This window comes from Xyrauchen texanus, chromosome 6 (assembly GCF_025860055.1).
Source record: "Xyrauchen texanus isolate HMW12.3.18 chromosome 6, RBS_HiC_50CHRs, whole genome shotgun sequence".
NCBI lineage: Eukaryota > Metazoa > Chordata > Actinopteri > Cypriniformes > Catostomidae > Xyrauchen > Xyrauchen texanus.
Genome location: NC_068281.1, coordinates 39188034 through 39208117, shown reverse-complemented (window position 1 = coordinate 39208117; position 20084 = coordinate 39188034). Strand labels below are relative to the sequence as shown.

General features: G+C 44.7%; 1 protein-coding gene across 1 annotated transcript in view; it reads right to left on the bottom strand.

Moving 5' to 3' along the window:
• LOC127644873 (probable G-protein coupled receptor 158) overlaps positions 1-20084 on the bottom strand; it is a 75343-nt gene that overhangs the window by 20471 nt on the left and 34788 nt on the right. The window contains exons 4-7 of the mRNA XM_052128278.1: positions 17403-17611; positions 11844-11912; positions 4150-4259; positions 2408-2646 (exon numbers count right to left, since the gene is read on the bottom strand). Coding sequence (XP_051984238.1) covers positions 2408-2646; positions 4150-4259; positions 11844-11912; positions 17403-17611 — 627 coding nt within the window. The remainder of the gene's footprint in view (positions 1-2407; positions 2647-4149; positions 4260-11843; positions 11913-17402; positions 17612-20084) is intronic.

Genomic DNA, 20084 nt, shown 5'->3' with positions numbered 1-20084 from the left:
TTTAAACCAGACGTTAAGTGTATTTTATATACTAAATCTATTGCATGTCTGCATGTTATTCTTATAAAAATAAATCCACTTGGTTTGATATTTTGTTATCTAAAAATTGTTATATAAAATGGGGATTAAAAGTCTCAGACCACAAGTGAAAACGCTTCTATTTTGGCATTTGTCTAATTGAATACAGTTCTTCTCATTACAAAAGAATGAAATAAACTCAAAAGACTCAAACTCAAAAAGAAACGGCCTCTCACTTTCAACTGCTTTTATTTTCAGCACTTAACATGTGTAAATATTTGTATGAGCATAAAAAGATTCAACAACTAAGACATAAACTGAACAAGTTTCACAGACATGTGACTAACAGAAATGGAATAATGTGTCCCTGAGCAAAGGAGGTAACAAAACGTAACAGTCAGTATCTAGTGTGGCCACCAGCTGCATTAAGTACTGCAGTGCATCTCCTCCTCATTGACTGCACTAGATTTTTTTTCCCTGCCTCCGCGTCTGAGACCATCAACCCCTGCATCTTATCAAGTGGCTTGTTGAGTGCATTACTACGGAGACATAGCGTGTGTAAAGGCTTCCCGCAATCCACCATGGTATCCAAACACAACTCACCACGTGCCCCACCGAGAACGAACCACATTATAGCGACCACGAGGAGATTACCCCATGTGACTCTACACTCCCTAGCAACCGGGCCAATTTGGGTGCTTAAGAGACCTGGCTGGCATTACTCAGCATCTCTGTAGCAAACTACAGGAGTCGTAGCCATCGTCTTTACCACTGAGCTACCCAAGCCCCCGATCTGCCTGTTCTTGCTGTGAGATGTTACCATAATCTTCCACCAAGGATCTTGCAAGTTCTCTGGCATTTCTGGGGGAATGGCCCTAGCCCTCACCCTCTGATCCAACAGGTCCCAGATGTGCTCAATGGGATTGAGATCCGGGCTCTTCGCTGGCCATGGCAGAACACTGGCATTCCTGTCTTGCAGGAAATAATGCACAGAACAAGCAGTATGGCTGGTGGCATTGTCATGTTGGAGGATTATATCAGGATAAGCCTGCAAGGAGGGTACCATATTGAGATTGCCTGCAACAAGCTCAGTCCGATGATACAGTGACACACCGCCCCAGACCATGACGGACCCTCCACCTCCAAATCGATCCCGCTCCAGAGTACAGGCCTCAGTGTAATGTTTATTCCTTTGACGACAAACACGAGTCCGACCTTCACTCCTGGTGAGACAAAACCGTGACTCGTCAGTGAAGAGCTCTTTTTGCCAGTCCTGTCTGGTCCAGTGAAAGTGGGTTTGGGCCCATCGGCGACGTAGTTGCGGATGATGTCTGGTAAGGACCTGCCTTACAACAGGCCTACAAGCCCCCAGTCCAGCCTCTCTCAGCCTATTGAGGACAGTCTGAGCACTGATGGAGGGATTGTGTGCTCCTGGTGTAACACGGGTAGTTGTTGTTGCCATCCTGTACCTGTCCTGCATGTGTGATATTCAGATGTACCGATCCTGTGCTGGTGTTGTTACAAGTGGTCTGCCACTGCGAGGTCGATCAGCTGTCCTTCCTGTCTCCTTGTAGTGCTGTCTTAGGTGTCTCACATTACGGACATTGCAATTTATTGCCCTGGCCACATCTGCAGTCCTCATGCCTCCATGCAGCATGCCTAAGGCATGTTCACGCAGATGAGCAGGGACCCTGGGCATATTTCTTTTGGTGTTTTTCAGAATCAGTAGAAGTTTTTATATCTGTGACATTAATTGCCTACCGTCTGTAAGCTGTTAGTGTCTTAACGACCGTTCCACAGGTGCATGTTCATTCATTGTTTATGGTTCATTGAACAAGCATGGAAAACATTGTAAAAAAAACCTTTACATTAAAGATCTGTAAAGTTATTTGTATTTTTATAAAATTATCTTTAATATTCAGTGTCCTGAAAAAGGGACGTTTCTTTTTTGCTGAGTTTATTAGCAGCAAAACAATTTGAGCGAAAAGTTTAATTGAAATATTTTTCACGAATTTCATAATATTTGCTCTAATGACAGCATGCACTTGCCATGGACTCCACATATTTGTGGAACACTTGATGTTCATGTTATCAAGCATGATTTGAGAATATTACAAAGAGCATCTTGTGAAAACCTGACCTTTTGTTCAAAGGAGTTAACACGGTAAATGTCACAAATTTGCTTACATTTGATTAGTGACCACAAAAAAGGTGCAGAATCGTAAATATCTATACTCCCCTTTATGACATAACTTATTTGCTTAAAACCCTAAAGATATCTGTTAATTTCCAGGTTAGGAAAAGAATCCCTTAATTTCAATGTGGTCTCAGATTTATGGACCCCACAGGAAATATAAAAAAATGTACTGAGTAAAGAATAAGAACTGACCGGCAGCCATCATGTAGTCCCAGCTGTCCAGTAGACACATGCTGAACTGCAGACCCTCTGGGGTGACACCGATGTCAATGAGGGCATGCTGAGTGTCATCGCTCTGGCATACGGCTGAGGTCCAGGCCACGAGGAACCACAGAACAACCAGCAGAATCACACCCAGCAGACGCAGAACCCTCCAGCTGGTCATGTAAGGGATCCGCTGGGCTGTGCGTGACAGGAACACTTTCAAAACCCTAAGAATGAGAAAGAAGGACAAGACACAACTTTAAATGACAACTTTAAATGAAACTAGCACTTTTCTCATAATTTATTTTTCTTGTTTCTCATGCAGATTTGCACTTCAAGAAGCTCTACGGGAGGATTATTGCAGATCGCTCCAATGCTCCATTCTCATTTCTCAAGCGTTAATGTACAAAATGTTTGTAATTTTAACAGAAAAACAATGTGAATCTGAACCTAATATTCTACATTAAAAGCCTGTTTATTTTGTTTGCATATATTGTAAAAAATGAAACCTGGGTGGGTATACTCTGTAAACTATACCAAAAAGCACCAAAGTGCTATCTTGAAGTGTCTGAAATGTTTTTATGTGTATTTAACATTTTTACATACATTTATGACAACCACAACTGCCAATTTTTCTGAAAATATAAGAAAGTATATATTTTTACAACCAGAAAACCATGAGTTTTCCTGATTAGCCACTAGTTGGTGCCCTGAGGATTCTAATTGCCACTGGACTGTTTTCTGGTTCTGGTCAAACGTTTCAAACGGAGAACAGTGTCAGAGTAAAATTGAGTTCTGATTTAACAGTTGTTTGCTGTCATAACAGCACAAAGTAGCTGATGATATTGATGTAACAAACCTCGGTCCATAGCTTCATGTCATCTACCCACTCCTTATACTTTTACGGGTAAGACACTGTCAATAATCGGTCATCGCGACTCTCTGTTGAGCCACATGATTTTTTGACAATTTGTTCACTGATGCGAGTGAGAACAATGGTGACAAGAAGAAGAAAAAAATGTATTCTGTTATGGGCCTGAATCTTGGAACACTTCAGTTTTCAGGAAAACGTGAGAACATGTTCAGCCTGAACTAGGTATGTGCCACGGTTGTCGACTAATCGACTAGTTGTCAAACAACTGGCTAGTCAATTTGTGGGGTCGACTATTAACATTAATATTTTTATTGATGGGAGATGCAATTCTTAAATTATGATTATAGCTTATAGTAATTATAGCATGCTGGTTAAAAGTGAATAATAGTTAGCACAGTAAAACCTTCTGTAAGAAGTTAATGCTCTAAGTTTAGTCCATTTATGCACCGCTGCTGTTTCAGACATCAAAGTGTCACATCAACACTACATTACAAGATGATCACTGTCGTTCAAACAACCGTCCGACTAGTCGATTGTGAAAATTGGTAGTTTTGTACATCCCTAGTCTAAACGGACCCTAACTGAGCAAAAATTGTGGTTATTAGAATGTAGGTGTCTCGAGACATGTTTTTTTTGTTTTGTTTTTATTTTTAAATTTAAACTTGACAGCATCAAAATCACACTGCACTCAAGTTGCAACATTCAAAGACATCAATCTACCGCATGTTAACACAGAAAACAATTGAAAAACAGTGCAGATGGATGTAAAAACAAAATGGCTGCTTTCTTAGTACGGTAAAGTTTACCATGAGGATTTGGTCTCTTTTACTGCCTCTGATCACTCAGTTCTTCTTACCTGTATAGTTTCAGAATCACTGTTCCATAGACAGTAGCAAAGCCGAGCAGGCGAACCCATCTCAGGAGAATGCATCGGAATATACTTGGATTAAAGTACTGTATCATAACCTGAGATGAGAAAAAGATGACATTTTAGAAACAGTGTAATCATTTTCACTGTAGGATAAAAACGATGAATATCAGGAATCACTGTTACTGTTACTGTATTTATTTAATTTCTGTTTTCATTCTTAAATGTAAATAAGAACACATCAGAATTTCATCGATGCTCTTTAGAAAATAGAAGGTGGATGGGTGAATCTCACGAATCCTGTCAAGAATTTCTCCAAGTCATGTCTCTCCAACATCAAAAGAAAATATTAAGAAATTGTACTTTTGCTTAAAGAAAATGACACCTATGATTATTCTGCATTGTTAAATTATTTTTTATGACAAATAAGCACCCCCCACTCCCTCCAATTCTCACTACGGTAATGGAAGAAAATTAAAGAAGTTATATATACTATGGTAATATTTGTTGTACTGCATTTAATTAAAAAAATATATAACATAAAAATTCATATGCTGTATCTTTATTAATGTAATGAGAAACGTCATGGTTACTGTTGTATCTTCTGTTCCCTTTCTGTCACTCACTCGACATTGTGTCGATTGTAGTGACACAAGGGGTCTCTTCTGAGAGCCTTGCATACCTCTGATCTTGAACTTAAGAAAAGGCCAGTGTCAAGTTGGCAAACAGAATTTGCATGCCTTTGCATTGCCCCGGACGTACAGGTATAAAGGGAGCGGGCGAGCGATGCCAGACAGGTTTTCACTGAGGAGCCGAGAATACAGTTACGGCGCATTACAGTGGTAGGGATAGTGACGTGGCAAGGGGAACACAACGTCTCGTTCCTTCCATCGGGGAACGGAGGTTATAACAGTAACCATGACGTTCCTCTTCTGTCACTCACTCGACGTTGTGTCGATTTTAGTGACACAAGGGTCCCACTTAAAAATGGCATGCACTACCCCGTGTTAGGTGGCTGCCGAGCCAGGTGCAAACAGGTCGTTGCGTGCTAGAAGCAGCTGGGTCGGCTGCACGTAACCCTCCCCAACGCCCCCAATAAAAGGTGTCATATACCGCTCTTAGGTTCCCCGTACCTGTACAGAAACAGACGACATGACTTGCATGGGAGCCAGCTGCCAGCCGTGCCTTTTCTCACTCTATGTTTCTCGTCATAGAGTTAAAAAGCGGCTGGGCTTGTCCAGTGGTGCTGTAGGCTTTCGCAGTCAGTAACAACGTTGTCCTACAGGCCTTGGAGGGGAGTACAGGACAGTCCAGCCAGGTGGCGGCGTTCTCGGGACACAGGTGGGTCGCAACCGCTCTGTCCACCTGAGGGACCTCTGTGTACCTGTGGGCCGCCCCACCGTCCAGGGTAATGAGAGCGGATGTGGGAGGAGGTCGGTTTACAGGCAGTAAAAGGAACCGATCGAGTAGCCGTGAGGGGGGGGGGGCGCGGAGGTTTCCAGTGGCCCAGGAAAGCATAGCGGACATCTGTGTGTAAGGCTCAGACTGGGCGAGCGGACCCGAAGTTGTCCTAAGTATGAGACGCCGCTGTGACGCTCTCCGATGCAGCGGTGAAATCGTCATCCAATTCCGGGGACTCGAAGGAGAATGCCGGCTGGCAGTGAAACGAGCCGCACCCATCCTGAGCTCGTACGGAAGCAATCAAGCGTGCCGGGGGGCGTGTGGTTCGTGGGGTTTTACCCGGTGAAACCAAGCCTGCCGTCATCGCCGAATCGCCTTCAACACCAGCCGGGTTGTCCTCAATCCCGTGGGAAGAAGGAATGATGCAGGGGGCGGCTGAAGTGGCTTTCTCTCGTGAGAAAAGAAAGCCACGACCGCAATGTTGCCATGGCTATGTTCTCGCACTGAGAACATAAACCATTCATAAAATGCTGTCTGCGTGTGTTCGCAGCCCAGGCACACGAGACAGCTTTTATGACCGTCAGGAGTGGAGAGAAACCGACCGCATCCAGGAACTACACAGTGGCGGAAGGGCATCTTTAAAAAACGCATCCTGAAAAGGATGTTCAACGCTCGCTTGTGTATGTTGCTCTTTTACCAGACTCAAACGCTTTTAGAGGACTAAAATAAACTCTTTCAAAGAAGTCAACTCTTTTATAATAGAAGCGCTGTCGAAGCGCCCAGGGGTAGAGTCTGCACAGCGTGCAGAGAGGAGAAAGCCGCTGGAATGCGTCGTCAGATCCAACAGCAAGCTCTCTGGTGTCATGTGTGTCGTGTGTCACACAGCTCACTTATCACACAACCGTTCGGCTCCGAAGAAAAAATCTGTCAGGCATTCGCTCGCCCGCTCCATTTATACCCGTATGTACGGGGCGGGGCATGCAAATTCTGTCTGCCATCTTGACATCAGACTCTCAGAAGAGACCCCTTGTGTCACTACAATCAACACAACGTCGAGTGAGTGACAGAAGGGGAACTAAAAAAATCATCACTGAGAATAATAGGAAATAAAAAACTCAAGTAAAACATCAGTAGACATTGCGATAATGAGTATTTTAGAGTAAAGAGTGTTTTTTTGTCATAAAAAACCCTAGATGGGAATAATGGAGAATGATCCACACCTCAAAATCAAATACAGATTCTCTTCTTTTAATCTTTTTTCTGTATTCCTGAGAGCTTTTGAAGTGTTCCCTCCATACCTCATTATCTGTCAACTCTGTTCCTTTTCATCTGTGTCTGTCTAATATAAAACATCATGAATGGCTTAATTAAATAAATATTATTGAGGGCTGATGGAGAGATGTATATGTGCTCATCTCCCTCTGGAATTTCTGCAGAACAGCTTTCCAATTCACAGTTGTCGTTTTAAATGTGCAAAGAGCAAAACGGCCCCTTCAGAATAATCAAACAGCTCTGCCATGCACAGCCAACTTCAAACCAAGAGAAAGTCTCAATCAGCAGCAATTCTCAGCTGTGCAGAAAATACGTTTTTGCACTCATTAACAAAGCAACTGAAAAGCAGGTGCCGTATATTGTGCAGGTAATGTGTACTTTATGATTGATACACTTATTATAATTTTTTTAAATGCAGTTTTTGTGTTATGATTGATCAAAATTAAATGGAAAATGCCACACTGACTTTTTGTAGGCAGACTTTTCATGGTCTGAATACTCAGTGATGCTCAGTGAGGCATTATAAGCTTAGTTAGCTCCAATTTTGACTTAAAAGACCGTGATACATTTTGTTGTAAAACTAGTGCATATACTGTCAGTACTGTAACTAGGAAGTTAAGGGCTGGAACAGAAAAGAAGCCACATGTTTGTATAAACAGACTGCACACAAATAGGATGCCCCCTTTCCCCCAACACATTAATTAATCTGAATGTATTTTTAACAAGTTGCACTAGGATTTGATGGACTCATTAATAATGCACAGCACAGCAGCGCAGCAGCACATGGCACAGCACATCACGATAGAAGTAATACACATAGCCAGGAATGCATCTGAGAGCTTGCACATATTTGAGCAACTATTTGAACTTTCAACTGTTTCACAGACATTTGCGGAACCACATGAATAAGTGCTTAGTACGCCTTTTTGAAAACAGCAGTTATTTTTGTGATGGACCCTATTCATATTTCTGGGATTGGAAAGCGGGAAGTAAACTATAGCAGGTTAAGTAGCAAATTGTCATGATCATGCTACTCATGGTCTCAATTTATTTTGTTGTGGCAGGATTGTGACAGTCTTCTCAGCCCATCTGTCAGGTTCCCATGTTTTGTGTGTTGTAAGTGCACATGGCTGTGTTTGATTCTTCATCTTCATGTGCCCTAGTGTCTTTTTGGTCTTGTACGTTTGCATATCACCTCGTGTTTGTCTTGCCATGTGCGTCCCCGACTCCACCTCCTCGTTCCCTCATCACATTAATTTGTTTCACCTGTTCCTCATATGTGTTCCTTCTATATATTGTGCCCTCTTTCCTCATATCCCGGTCAGATTGTTTTGTTTCTTCTCCCAATCAGTTTGTTCCTGGGAGCTGTTGTTCTGTTGCTTTTAAGTTTCTCTCTTGTGAGAGTTTCTGTTTTCCCAGCCTATTTTTTGCTTTATCTAGTTAAGTTTGTTCTTGTTTTCAATTTTTCTCCATCGTGAGATCTTTTGTTTGCTGCATTGTTTTGTTTTTCAATAAAGATAATTATGTCTTCTGCATCCTTGGGTCTTCCCTCAAAATCTGTGACAGCAAATATATATAGTCAGTGTTATGCATGTACGTATGTGCTACGTCTCAGCATATAAGTGGGCTGGTGAAATTGTGCCCAATGTGCAGGCGATGTAAATAAAGACAGCCCATTCATAATTTGTTGGTAGCCAATGAACATACAAAATGTAGATCATTTGTGTACGTTATTTTGCACAGTAACTACCTCCTTCTTGAATGTCAGGGATACCTCTATAACATACTCATTGAAGAGAATGTAGGTACAATTCCTTATATTAATCTACTAACTTACAACATTATGGTTAGAATTAACTGTAATTGTCTGGGATATCATTTTATGTTCCACAGTAGTTCTAGAGTTTGAACATACACTTTGATAGCACCTGCATGGTGGAATCCCCAAACTGCAAAGCCTCAAGGCCTAAGTCTAGACTTTGTGCTTAGAATAGACATGGTTCTCAGACATCTTATCACACTTACATAATTCTCACAAAATAGAAAAAAGTCATTTGTGCCACTTTATTTTCAGACTTCCCATACTGTCCATACATCCACAGAAAGTGCTCCAACCCATGCCCAGTTGCTTGTTGCCCTTCTATGAAAATTGCGTTTGGATTTAGCATGCTCAGAAAAATTGGTAGCACATGGTCGCCTAATGCAGAAACAAAAATAGAGCCCCTCAACTTTAAAGTCAATGTGAAATGCAGTTCGCAACCCATTGTACTTCATTAATCTGAGAAAAAAGCAGGGCAGGACTTGATTGTATCCATCGGTAATTGATTAAATAATGAAAAAGTGGTCTCTCTTTGAAAGATGTTGGGAGGGATTGACATTTTAGAGGGCTTGGTAATGGTAGCTGACATGGAAAGTCAGAGATAGAGCAAGTTCTAACTTTTTTATAAAAGATTACAAAGTGATCCAAATGTGTACCAATGAATAGTGCAGAAAAAGACCAGTCGTGTGAATTGATTTCTTGTTGATTTGGATTTTAAGGATTTTTCAAACATTATGAGTTTTATGTAGCATGACATGATTGCTTTTTAATGAAGTGAAAATGGTGTGATTGATCTTTAATAATTGCTAGTCTGGAAGTATTCAGTTTTTTTCAACATTTAGCAATTCAGATTGCATGCAACCTGCCGTGCAGTTATTTTCTGCCTCTACCATGTTTCATCCTCCTTTTCTTTTTCTCTCTCTCATACACATGCATGAGCTGTTGACAATCACAGATGGCCAGGGAGGTGTGCTTAGCTTAAAAACAGAGAAAAATACCATTGAAAAGCACAACAGATTACGCAACTGTTTTTATCGAAGAGGGACACAGAATCTAAAAGATTCTCATAAACCTTATCTTCATTTCAGATTCAATTTACACAAGATGAAGATAATTTTCCCACATGAGAATTAAAAATACTGTGTGTGTGTGTACATATATATAGGGCACCTCCAATTGTGTTTGATCAAAGGGTCGTTCACAATGAAAGAGAGTATTCTGGTACAATATTAAGATGTTCTGATGGATCTTCCCCCATGCTATAGCTCTCAGATCTCATATGCGATCACATTTTCAGACTTGTGGTATTGTGTTTGCATGACATATGTACAAGAAAGAATGCCATTTTGTGTGATGATGTCAAACCTGTGCGATGCATAATATTTTTAATTGAACAAAAACACAAATGAAATTTAGCGCTCCAGCGGAGGGGAAGATTATCAGTAAGTAAATGCCTAGTTTCGTTCTGTTCTTTATACAAATGACAAATGGCTTTATTATACGTTAATAGATCTTTTTCAGAGCTTGGCAGTATACTGTAGATCACTACTACCATTGTATAGATCACATCCACTTCCATTGAGTTAGAAAAAAGAAGCTCAAACATTCTGATTAAGATTTTGTGTTCCACCAAAGAAAGATTTACATTACAGGGTTGGAACTATGGTAGCCCAGGAGTACCTTTTACAAATTAATGAATGAGTAAATTATCAATCTATTAATTTACATATAAAATTTGAATAAATAAACCAATTTATAAATGGACAAATAAATAGACACATTTAAATGTGTATATTTAATTCATGTTTAAATATGTCATTATATTTAACAATAAAATTGTGCAATAATAATCATATTTATTTCATGTTTAAAATGTCATTAAATAATATATTTTTTAAATGCACTTTAAAAGCACGTTTTAAATTGCATTTAAAAAGGTATTTGGCAATTATTTTCTTAAATAATTTGCCAATTTCTTTTTCTTTTTAGTTTTTCTTTACCTTTTCTTTCTCCAATTGAGAATAGAGTTTAATAAAGTGCCATTGGACTGTTGACTTGTGAGAGCAACCAATTAAATTTCAAATCAGTTATAAGACACACCCCCTCTCCAACGTGCCTCTCAAAGAGGATGTAAGATTGCCTGTCATTGGATGATGGTACGAGCAGTTTACGTGATAATATTGGATCTGCCATAAGAAATGGATGCAAAACATCAGAAGTTAATGGTGGCTTGTTCACTGTTGCTGTGAAATGCTGAACGTGGCCCTATAGCTGTGTGTGCACAGTGATGTGTGTCCAGGATGGGAGCTGGTAATCATGATGTTGCAATAACAAACAAGTGATTTACCCCTTCACTGCTAGAATTGTGTGAAATGAAACAGACACTTAAAAAACTTTTACTGGAAGAAGAAAAAAGACCTTCTGGTTGTGTAATCGAAAAATAACACTTTAATATCTTCATAAACAGAAACAGTTTAGCACAGTTTCATCATGTCCTAGTGCATATGATTGATGATCTCATGGTGCACAGAAGACACAGTATGTGGACTTTGTACACAAATATGGCAGAGAGAGCGGTCATACAGTAATGAAACAGGTGAATAGCTGTAAGTTCAGGCAGTGCAGAGAAGCAATTGCTTTAGTAACCTCTATGAAGATAAATGAAATAATGACCAAATCTATCCCATTCATTTGTGCTGCAAAAATGAACATTTGTGTGACATAATTTTCCACCACTTGTGGTCCAAATCGCTCCAAACCGGTGCTGTTCGTTTGTGCTCGATGTGTGCCATTAAAATTTTTTATTGATTTGTTTCTCAACCACACCTATCATATAACTTCTGAAGACATAGATTTAACCACTGAAGTTTTATGGATCACTTGCATGCTGCCTTTTTGTGCTTTTGGAGCTTTTGTTCACATTCATTGTTTGGACCAACAGAGCTGAGATATTCTTCTAAAAATCTTTATTTGTGTTCAGCAGATGAAAGAAAGTCATAAACATCTGGGATGGCATGAGGGTGAGTAAATGATGAGAGAATTTTCATTTTTGGTGAACTATACCTTTAGGACTGCTTTGTATTTGTTTTTTTTAAAGTGTCAAATAGCACATTATTATGAAGGAGAAAATGTTATCTTGCCTTTTTATTTTGCTAAGGAAGAAAAAAAAAAAGGAAACGTTTTAACTTACAGGAAAGTAGAGGAGGACAGATCCCGAAAGTATCGCTTCAAGAAGAATGAGACCAGACGCTCTGATTCTCTGTAACAAAAACACATGTAACAAGAGAGAGAGAGAGAGAGAGAGAGAGAGAGAGAGAGAGAGAGAGAGAGAGAGAGAGAGATGTAAAAGATGTATAGCCAACTGGTCATTAGTGTAAAATAAACCCTGACAGAGTGAGGAATCACCTTTGTATCACCCTGAAAGGGTCTATTTTTGTTTGCTGTTATTTCGAGTGATGTTTTCTTGCTGCAACTGAGGACTCTAAAGTTTCTGGCCATCTGTCACAGGTTCCCCTTCTGTCACTCACTCGACATTGTGTCGATGTAGTGACACTAGGGGTCGCTCTTGAGAGCCCCGAACACCTCCCATTCTTTGATAAAAGGCCAGTGAGAATTGCCGAGTGGAATTTGCATGCCACTCCCCCGGACATAGGGTTATAAAAGGAGCCGGGATGCCACTCCATTCAGATTTTTTCTTCGGAGCCGAGCGGTTGTACAATCAGCGAGCTGAATACTACTGCTGTTCCATTCACCTCTACAGATGCGTATGCTGTTGGATATATGGCGCATTTCCAGCGGCTTTCTCTTCTTCTGCACGACGTGTGCAGATTTCGCCCCATGGCGCTTCGACAGTGCTAAAAGAGTGTATATTCCTACTAAAGAGTATATTTTCTCTAATAGAGCACACACACTGATGTTAAACGTTTTTTAAAGATGCATCTTTATAAAGATGCCTTTCCGTCTTGATTCCTAGATGCGGTCGTTATCTCTCCGCTTCCGACGGCCATGGGCGCTACCTCATGTGCCTGGGCAGCGATCACACTGAGGCAGTGTTTGTGGATGGTTCATGTTCTCATTGCAAGAATATGACCATGACAACGTTGCAGTCGCAGCTTTCCATCTTTAGCAGGAAAGCTACTGTAGCCCCCCCCCGTGCTACTTCTACCCACTGGTATGAGGCCGGCGATTTGGGGATGACAGTGGCCTCGGTTTTGCCGGGTACATACCCACGAACCACCCGCCCCCCCCGACACGCTCGATGACTTCCACCCGATCTCGGGGTGACAGCGGCTCACCTCAAGGCAAGTCTGCTTATTCCCTTGAGCCCCCCGAGCTGGATGATGAGCTCAAGTTGCATCGGAGAGTGTTCCGGCATCTGACGCAGAAGACTCGATTGGGCTGCCACCCTCTGGTCAGTACGCACAGTATGAGGCTGATGACCAGATGGCCGACATGCTTGCCTGGTCTGCCATCAGCTTGGGGTTGGACTGGAACCCTCCGTCCTCCCCAGAGCCTTCACGGCTGGATGACTGGTTACTTGGGTCTGGGCGCCGATCACAGCCACCCCGGTTCCTTTCTTCCTGGAGGCGCACGATGAGCTGACGTGGTCGTGGAGGGCACCTTTTACTGCCCGCAACCGACCCCCTCGCTCATCTGCTCTCATTACCCTCGACGGTGGAGCGGCCCACGTGTACTCTGTAGTCCCTCAGGTGGACAGAGCAGTTGAAATCCACCTGTGTCCCAAGAACGCCGCCACCTGGCGGAATCACCCGGTGCTCCCCTCCAAGGCCTGTAGGATGACCTGGGCCTCCCCCCGCCTCCAGACCCACAACTGCTTCCCCCCTGGCCGACCGGTTCTGACGAGTCCAAAGGACTCCTTTATGGGACCTCCTCCTCAGTCACTAACCCGCCCCCTAGCGGGTGTGTGGAGGGAGGTAAGTGCTTCGAGTCTTCTCTCAACACCAGAGCCTCGGGACACACTTTGGCCTCCCGACGCCACATTGCCTGATCCGCACCGCTGCAAAGCCCAGCCAGGTACGTAAAAAATTATCATCCCCATAGTTTCCCTTGCACGGAGCTTGGACGCGTGGCTTTCACTTCACAACCCGTCGCGCTGGTTGGCCAGGACCATCCGACTCAGCTATGCGATCCAGTTCACCAGGCCCCCACCCCTTTTCGGCAGCATCTGCTTTACCTCGGTGAACGCCGAAGACGCCAACACCCTGCGTGCAAAGATCGCAACCCTGAAACTCAAAGACGTGATAGAGCCTGTCCCTCCAGCCGAGATGAAGAAGGGTTTCTACAGCCCTTACTTCGTCGTTTCCAAGAAAGGCAGTGGCCTATGACCAATCCTGGACTTGTACATTTTCAACCGGGCCTTACAAAAACTCCCGTTACATCTTAACTTGCGTCCAAGGTCAAGGTCCTCCCCTTTGGCATGTCCCTGTCCCCTCGCGTCTTCACGAAGGTCACAGAGGCAGCCCTTGCCCCACTAAGGGAAGTGTGCATCCACATACTCAACTACCTCGACAACTGGCTCATCCTGGCCCACTCCCGAGAGTTACTATGCACCCACATGGACCAGGTGTTCAGGCACCTTAGCCGCCTGGGGCTTCAGGTCAACTGAGAAAAGAGAAAGCACGCCCGGTTCAGACCATCTCTTTTCTCGGCATGGAGTTAGACTCAGTCTCAATGACAGCGCACCTCACCAACGAGCGTGCACAGTCAGAGCTGAAATGCCTCACCTTATTCAAGCCAGGCACGGCGGTTCCTCTAAAACATTTCCAGAGGCTCCTGGGGCATATGGCATCCTCTGGGGCAGTCGCTCCTCTGGGGTTGATGCATATGAGAACACTTCAGCACTGGCTCCAGACTCAAGTCCCGAGATGGGCACCTCGGCATGCACTGTGTGTTCATCACCCTCTGCCTGCCGCAAGACTTTCAAACCCTGGACAGACCTCTGTTTTCTACGGACAGGAGTCCCCTAACAGCAGGTGTCCCGACGAGTTCTGGTCACCACAAATGCCTCCAAACAGGGTTGGGGTGCCATGCCTTGATCCAGTCAGACAGCACCGCGATGGTAGAGGACGCACTGTCGCGACAAGGTATGCTCGGCAGAGAGTGGAGGCTTCACCCCCCAGTTGGTCCAGCTGGCTTGGGAATGGTTCGGCAAAGCACAGGTAGACCTGTTCGCTTCCCAAGAGACCTCCCACTACCCGCTCTGGTACTCCCGAATGGAGGCTCCCTTCGAGACAGACATGCTGGCACACAGCTGGCCCCGGGGGCTGCGCAAGTACACATTTCCCCCAGTGAACCTACTTGCACAGGATTGTGCAAGGTCAGGGAGGACGAGGAACAAGTAATTCTGGTGACCCCCTACTGGCCCACTCGGAATTAGTACTCGGATCTCGTGCTCCTAGCTACAGCCCCTCCCTGGCGAAATCCCCTGAGAAAGGACCTTCTGACGGGGCAACCTCTGGCATCCGCGCCCAGACCTCTGGAACCTCCACGTCTGGCCCTTAGACAGGATGTGGAAGATCTAAGTGGCCTACCACCTGCCATTGTAGACACAATCAACCAAGCCAGAGCTCCCTCTACCAGGCAACTTTACACCCTGAAGTGGTGCTTGTTCACGAATTGGTGTTCTTCCCGGTCCGAAGACCTGCAGATGTGCGCAGGTGGGTCAGTGCTCTCATTTCTGCAGGAGAGGTTAGAGGGGAGGCTGTCCCCCTCCACCTAGAAGGTGTATGTAGCCGCTATCGCGGCCCACCACGACACAGTGGACGGCAAGTCTTGATTATCAGGTTCCTTAGAGGCACCCGGAGGTTGAACCCTCCCCAGCCAAGCCTGTTCCCCTCCTAGGATCTCTCAGTGGTCCTCTCTGGCCTCCAGAGACCCTCCTAGAATCAGTCGAGCTCAAGCAGCTCTCCCTGAAGACGACCCTCCTGATCACGCTCACTTTCATCAAGAGGGTTGGGGACCAGCAAGTGTTCTCTGTCAGTGACGCCTTCCTGGAGTTCGGTCCAGCAGACACTCACATCATCCTAAGCGACACTGTATTTATGTGGACCACACGCAGAGCTTTAGATGTTCTGAGCAGGACTGTGTCTGGGTTGTTGATGCCATAGCATTGACCTATCACACCCAGGCCATGCCCGCCCCCTTGCGGGTTCGAGCACACTCAACGAGAAATGTGGCATCCTCGTGGGCACTGGCCAACGGCACCTCCCTAGCAGACATATGCAGAGCGGCGGGTTGGGCAACACCCAATACCTTTATGAAATTTTACAATCTCAGGGTTGAGTCGGTTTCATCCTGTGTTCTCTCAGGTCCGAGCCAGTAGAACTCGGTAACGCAGAAACAACTGACAAGCTGTACCGCTTGTATCTAGTGCTTTCCCCTCCACTGAGGTGATCACATGCACTCTTATCCCAGGAGACCCCACTAACTCGGCTCCCTGGATTACTCCTCCCTAGCCCACTGGTCCTCAAATTCAGCGCAGGATTTCCCCGACCAGACCCACTATGGGTACTGAAACTACTCAGTACTGGAATAGGTGCTCCACAGGACAGGCCCCTGTGTGGATTATTCCCCCTGTGTGTATTTTCCCCCTTACTAGTGGACCCACGTCTTCCTTGGGCATTCCCCGCTGCCCCCCCAGTCACCGTGTTGTAGCAACTCCTCCCTCTCAGCAGGTAGGATCTACCACCGTGCCATTTTCCACATGTGGCCTGAAAACCCATGTGAGGTATTTCGCAACTCTTTACCTCCCCTGGGCAGGTGTGGTCTCCGTGGGGTCTTTTCCCCCTGAAAGAATAGGAGTTGGAAAAGAATGCCTTCCCCGATGCGTGTGATAGCGTTAAGATGGCCCCAGCTGCTTTAACTATGCAAGAAACATAGAGAGAGAAAAGGCGCGGCTGACGCGGCTTGCTCCCATGCTTGGCATGTCGCCTTGTTACCCCCTTTGGGGTGCCAGGAACCAGAAGGTTATGATGATTTTATGGGGCGTTGGGGAAGGGTGCGTGCAGTCTGATACGGCCTGTCACTTTGGCAAGCAACTGTCTGCCCACACCTGTGTCAGCAGGTATGCTGAGCGTTGATATCTGTAGTGTCTAGTTGACAATTCACAAATTCACCATTAACAATAGACACTCAGCATAAAAATCTGCATTGCAGAACTCTCTTTGAATGTTTGTAATTCAATTAATTCTGTATTGTATAATGACATAATGATATTGCCTAATTTAGTGGCATTTGCAAGACTGACTTTAAGTTTAGCTTCTTTCCTTCCAAGTAACAATGCAAATGATTGTATTGAACTACAACACATTAATACTGACTGGAGTAACATTAAGAAAAAATAAATAAGGTCCCAGCCCAAGAGAACACCAATCACCATAATGGTGACTTTAAACAAACAACTATTTAGGATAAATAAATAAAAAACACCAAATAGTTCTCTGAACTATATTAATTCTGAATGAAAAAATCTGTACCTGTCCCCATAATACCATGATGCAACCCAGTCAGAGACATCTGGTTATGTTTATCAACCAAACAAACATCACGTCAACCAAAGGTCGAACTACGTTCAGACATTTCCGGTCATTCAAACATTAAACACACATCTGGCCAGACACTTCTGGTTATGGTTATCAAACATAAACATTGGTCAAATGCTTCCGGACACGCCCCCCTCATCAATCGTTTTGACATAAAGTTATATTACTTATATTATATTACTACTTACCTTGTTGCGTCGAAAGTGGTAGACAACTACCATACTAATGAAGTCCAGCAGCATGCAGAAGCCTTGAAAAGAGACCATGGCCAGGCGAAGGGCTGTGTCCTCCTTAGCCACACACGGTGTGTCATCCCTGCAGAATGCACAGCCTTCTTGACAGGGCAGGCACCTCTCGGACACTTCCACTTCATCACTGTATGTGCCCTGCTCTGATTCTAACAGTGGGTGGATGGCAAGAAAACAAATGTGAGTATAACTAAAGGATTCATGCTAAAATGTGTCCAAACCTGGTCAGGTGTGAATCCAGATCATTTCTACTATACTGCAGAGACTAAAAAGTTAATGTTTTAATTTCAGTTCATTCTGAGCAGAAACTGTATTTTTTTATTTCCAGTTCTGGCAATCTGTAGCCTCCTTTCCAAATAGTCAGTTAGAACAAAATGAAAGAATGGTTAATAATGTTCTTTTTAAAATGACAGTACTCTGTACAAAGGGTGGGTGACATGCCAGTTTCAGTGTTTACAGATCTCACAAGAGAAACTGATGTAAAAAAAAAAAAAAATCTAAATATCGCTGTATAGATAATTAAATTTTAATTACAGATCTGCTTCTTCATTCAGTGGTGGAGTGGCGGTGACGTAGTGGGCTAAAGCACTAAACTGTTAAGCAGAAGGTTGTCGGTTCAATCCCCACAGCCACCACCATTGTGTCCTTGAGCAAGTCACTTAACTTCAGGTTGCTCTGGGGGAATTATCCCTGTAATAAGTGCTCTGTAAGTCACTTAGGATAAAAGTGTCTGCCAAATGCATGAATGTAAATGTTCAGTTAAATGAATTCAGCTCTACTGAAAAGAGAGAAGACAAATTTTCAGGTGACAGGAAGTGGTGTAATTCCGAAAATGTATTATAAACCCTTTGTACTTTTGTTTGATGAATACATTTTGTATTTTTTTTTAAATTGAACAAAATTAACTAGTTCCCTATCTGTCACTCACTCAACGTTGTGTCGATGAGTTAACAATAGGGGTCGCTACTGTGGAGCCCAGACATATCTGATCTTGAGAAAAGGTTAATGGAAATTGTCGTGTGGAATTTGCATGCCACTCCCCTGGACATACGGGTATAAAAGGAGTGACGCTGCAAACACACATCAGATATATTCTTCGGAGCTGAGTGAGCAAGTTCACAGAGCTGAATTCCTCTGCCTTTTTTATTTGTGTATGTTTCCGTGGTTGCGATCATTACCTCTCCGCTTCCCATAGCCACTATCGCTGTCTCTTGTGTTGGGCACTGCCCACGCAGTGACAGTGCTTGTGGATGGATCATGCTCTCACTGCGAGGGCATGATTCTGGCAATATTGCGGTCATGGCATTCTCTCGTTAGAGGGAAAGCCACTACAGCGGCTCCCCGACTCGATCCTTCTACCCACGGGTATGAGGCGGGGTCGGTTAGCACTACTCGGCAACTCCCCAGGTTGGTAAGGTGATCGCGGTGCACTTGTGCCCACAGAATGCTGCCACCTGGCGGAGCCATCCGAGTCACCCATCCAGGGCCTGTGGGTTTATGTTGTCACTCACGACTGAGCCTACAGTGCCACTGGACAGGCCGCCTCCACCCTGCACGTCACGGCTCCTGCAAGTGCACCAAGCTGTGACGCTCAAAGAACTGCACGAGGGTGGTTCTGACCCGAGATTTGTGACTGGTCTTGCCCTCCGAGCGATGATGGTCATGGGGTGGTCTCTCGAGCAGGCGAGGTGCACCTTAGTTGTCCAGGAGCACCACCTTTGGCCCAACTTGGTCAAACCAGTTTTGCCTTTTCATCGGCACCGTACAGGATTTCGCCCAGCAATCCTCAGTGGTTAAAAGGCAGTCGGGGACCATTCAACACATCCTGCCCTGGCGCGACGCAATGTCTAACACCCAATGTTTGTCGCCAAGGGCGTCCCCCTGCGGCAGCAACAGTGCCCCAGTAGGCTGGCCCTGGCGAGCCACCCGCAGAAAGCAGACGCCACCTGTCTCATGGCCGGTCACCAAGAACCCAAGAAAGACTTCAAAGCGTTCCCCGAGACGGGCAGTCCAGGAAGTAGGGGACCCGCTGCAAATGAGCTGGTAAGAACACCACTCCTTCACGACCACCGGGCACTGTTTCTCTCTGTGGCAGGCATGGCGTCTCGGAGGCGGGCCTCCCTCCCCTTGCGTGCCCAGCTGTGGCAAATATCCATCCCTGATGTGATGGTCTCCATGGGCTACGAGGACGAATATCTTCCTCCCCCGTCCCAGGATGTTCCGGGAGTGGTCACAAGGAGCCAGGTAATTGCTTTAATGTCTCTAGACTCAGCACCTCGGGCTCCGCCCCTTTTCGAGGCCCCGCCCGCTGATATGTCCAGTGCTGTATTTCCCTTAGTCCCTCTCGCGCGGAGCTTGGGGCCGTGGCTCACGCTCACCAACCTGACTCGGCTACGCAATTAAGTTCGCAAGGCCCCCGACCAGGTTCAACGCCTTCACCTCCGCTGCGGTGAGAGGCGAGAACGATGCTGCATTGCGCATGGAGATAGCCTCCCTTCCATGAAAGGACGCTATAGAGCCTGTCCCTCCAGCAGAGGTGAAGAAGGGGTTTTACAGCCCCTACTTCATGGTACCTAAACAAGGCAGCGGGTTGCGGCCAATCCTAGACCTTCGAGTTCTGAA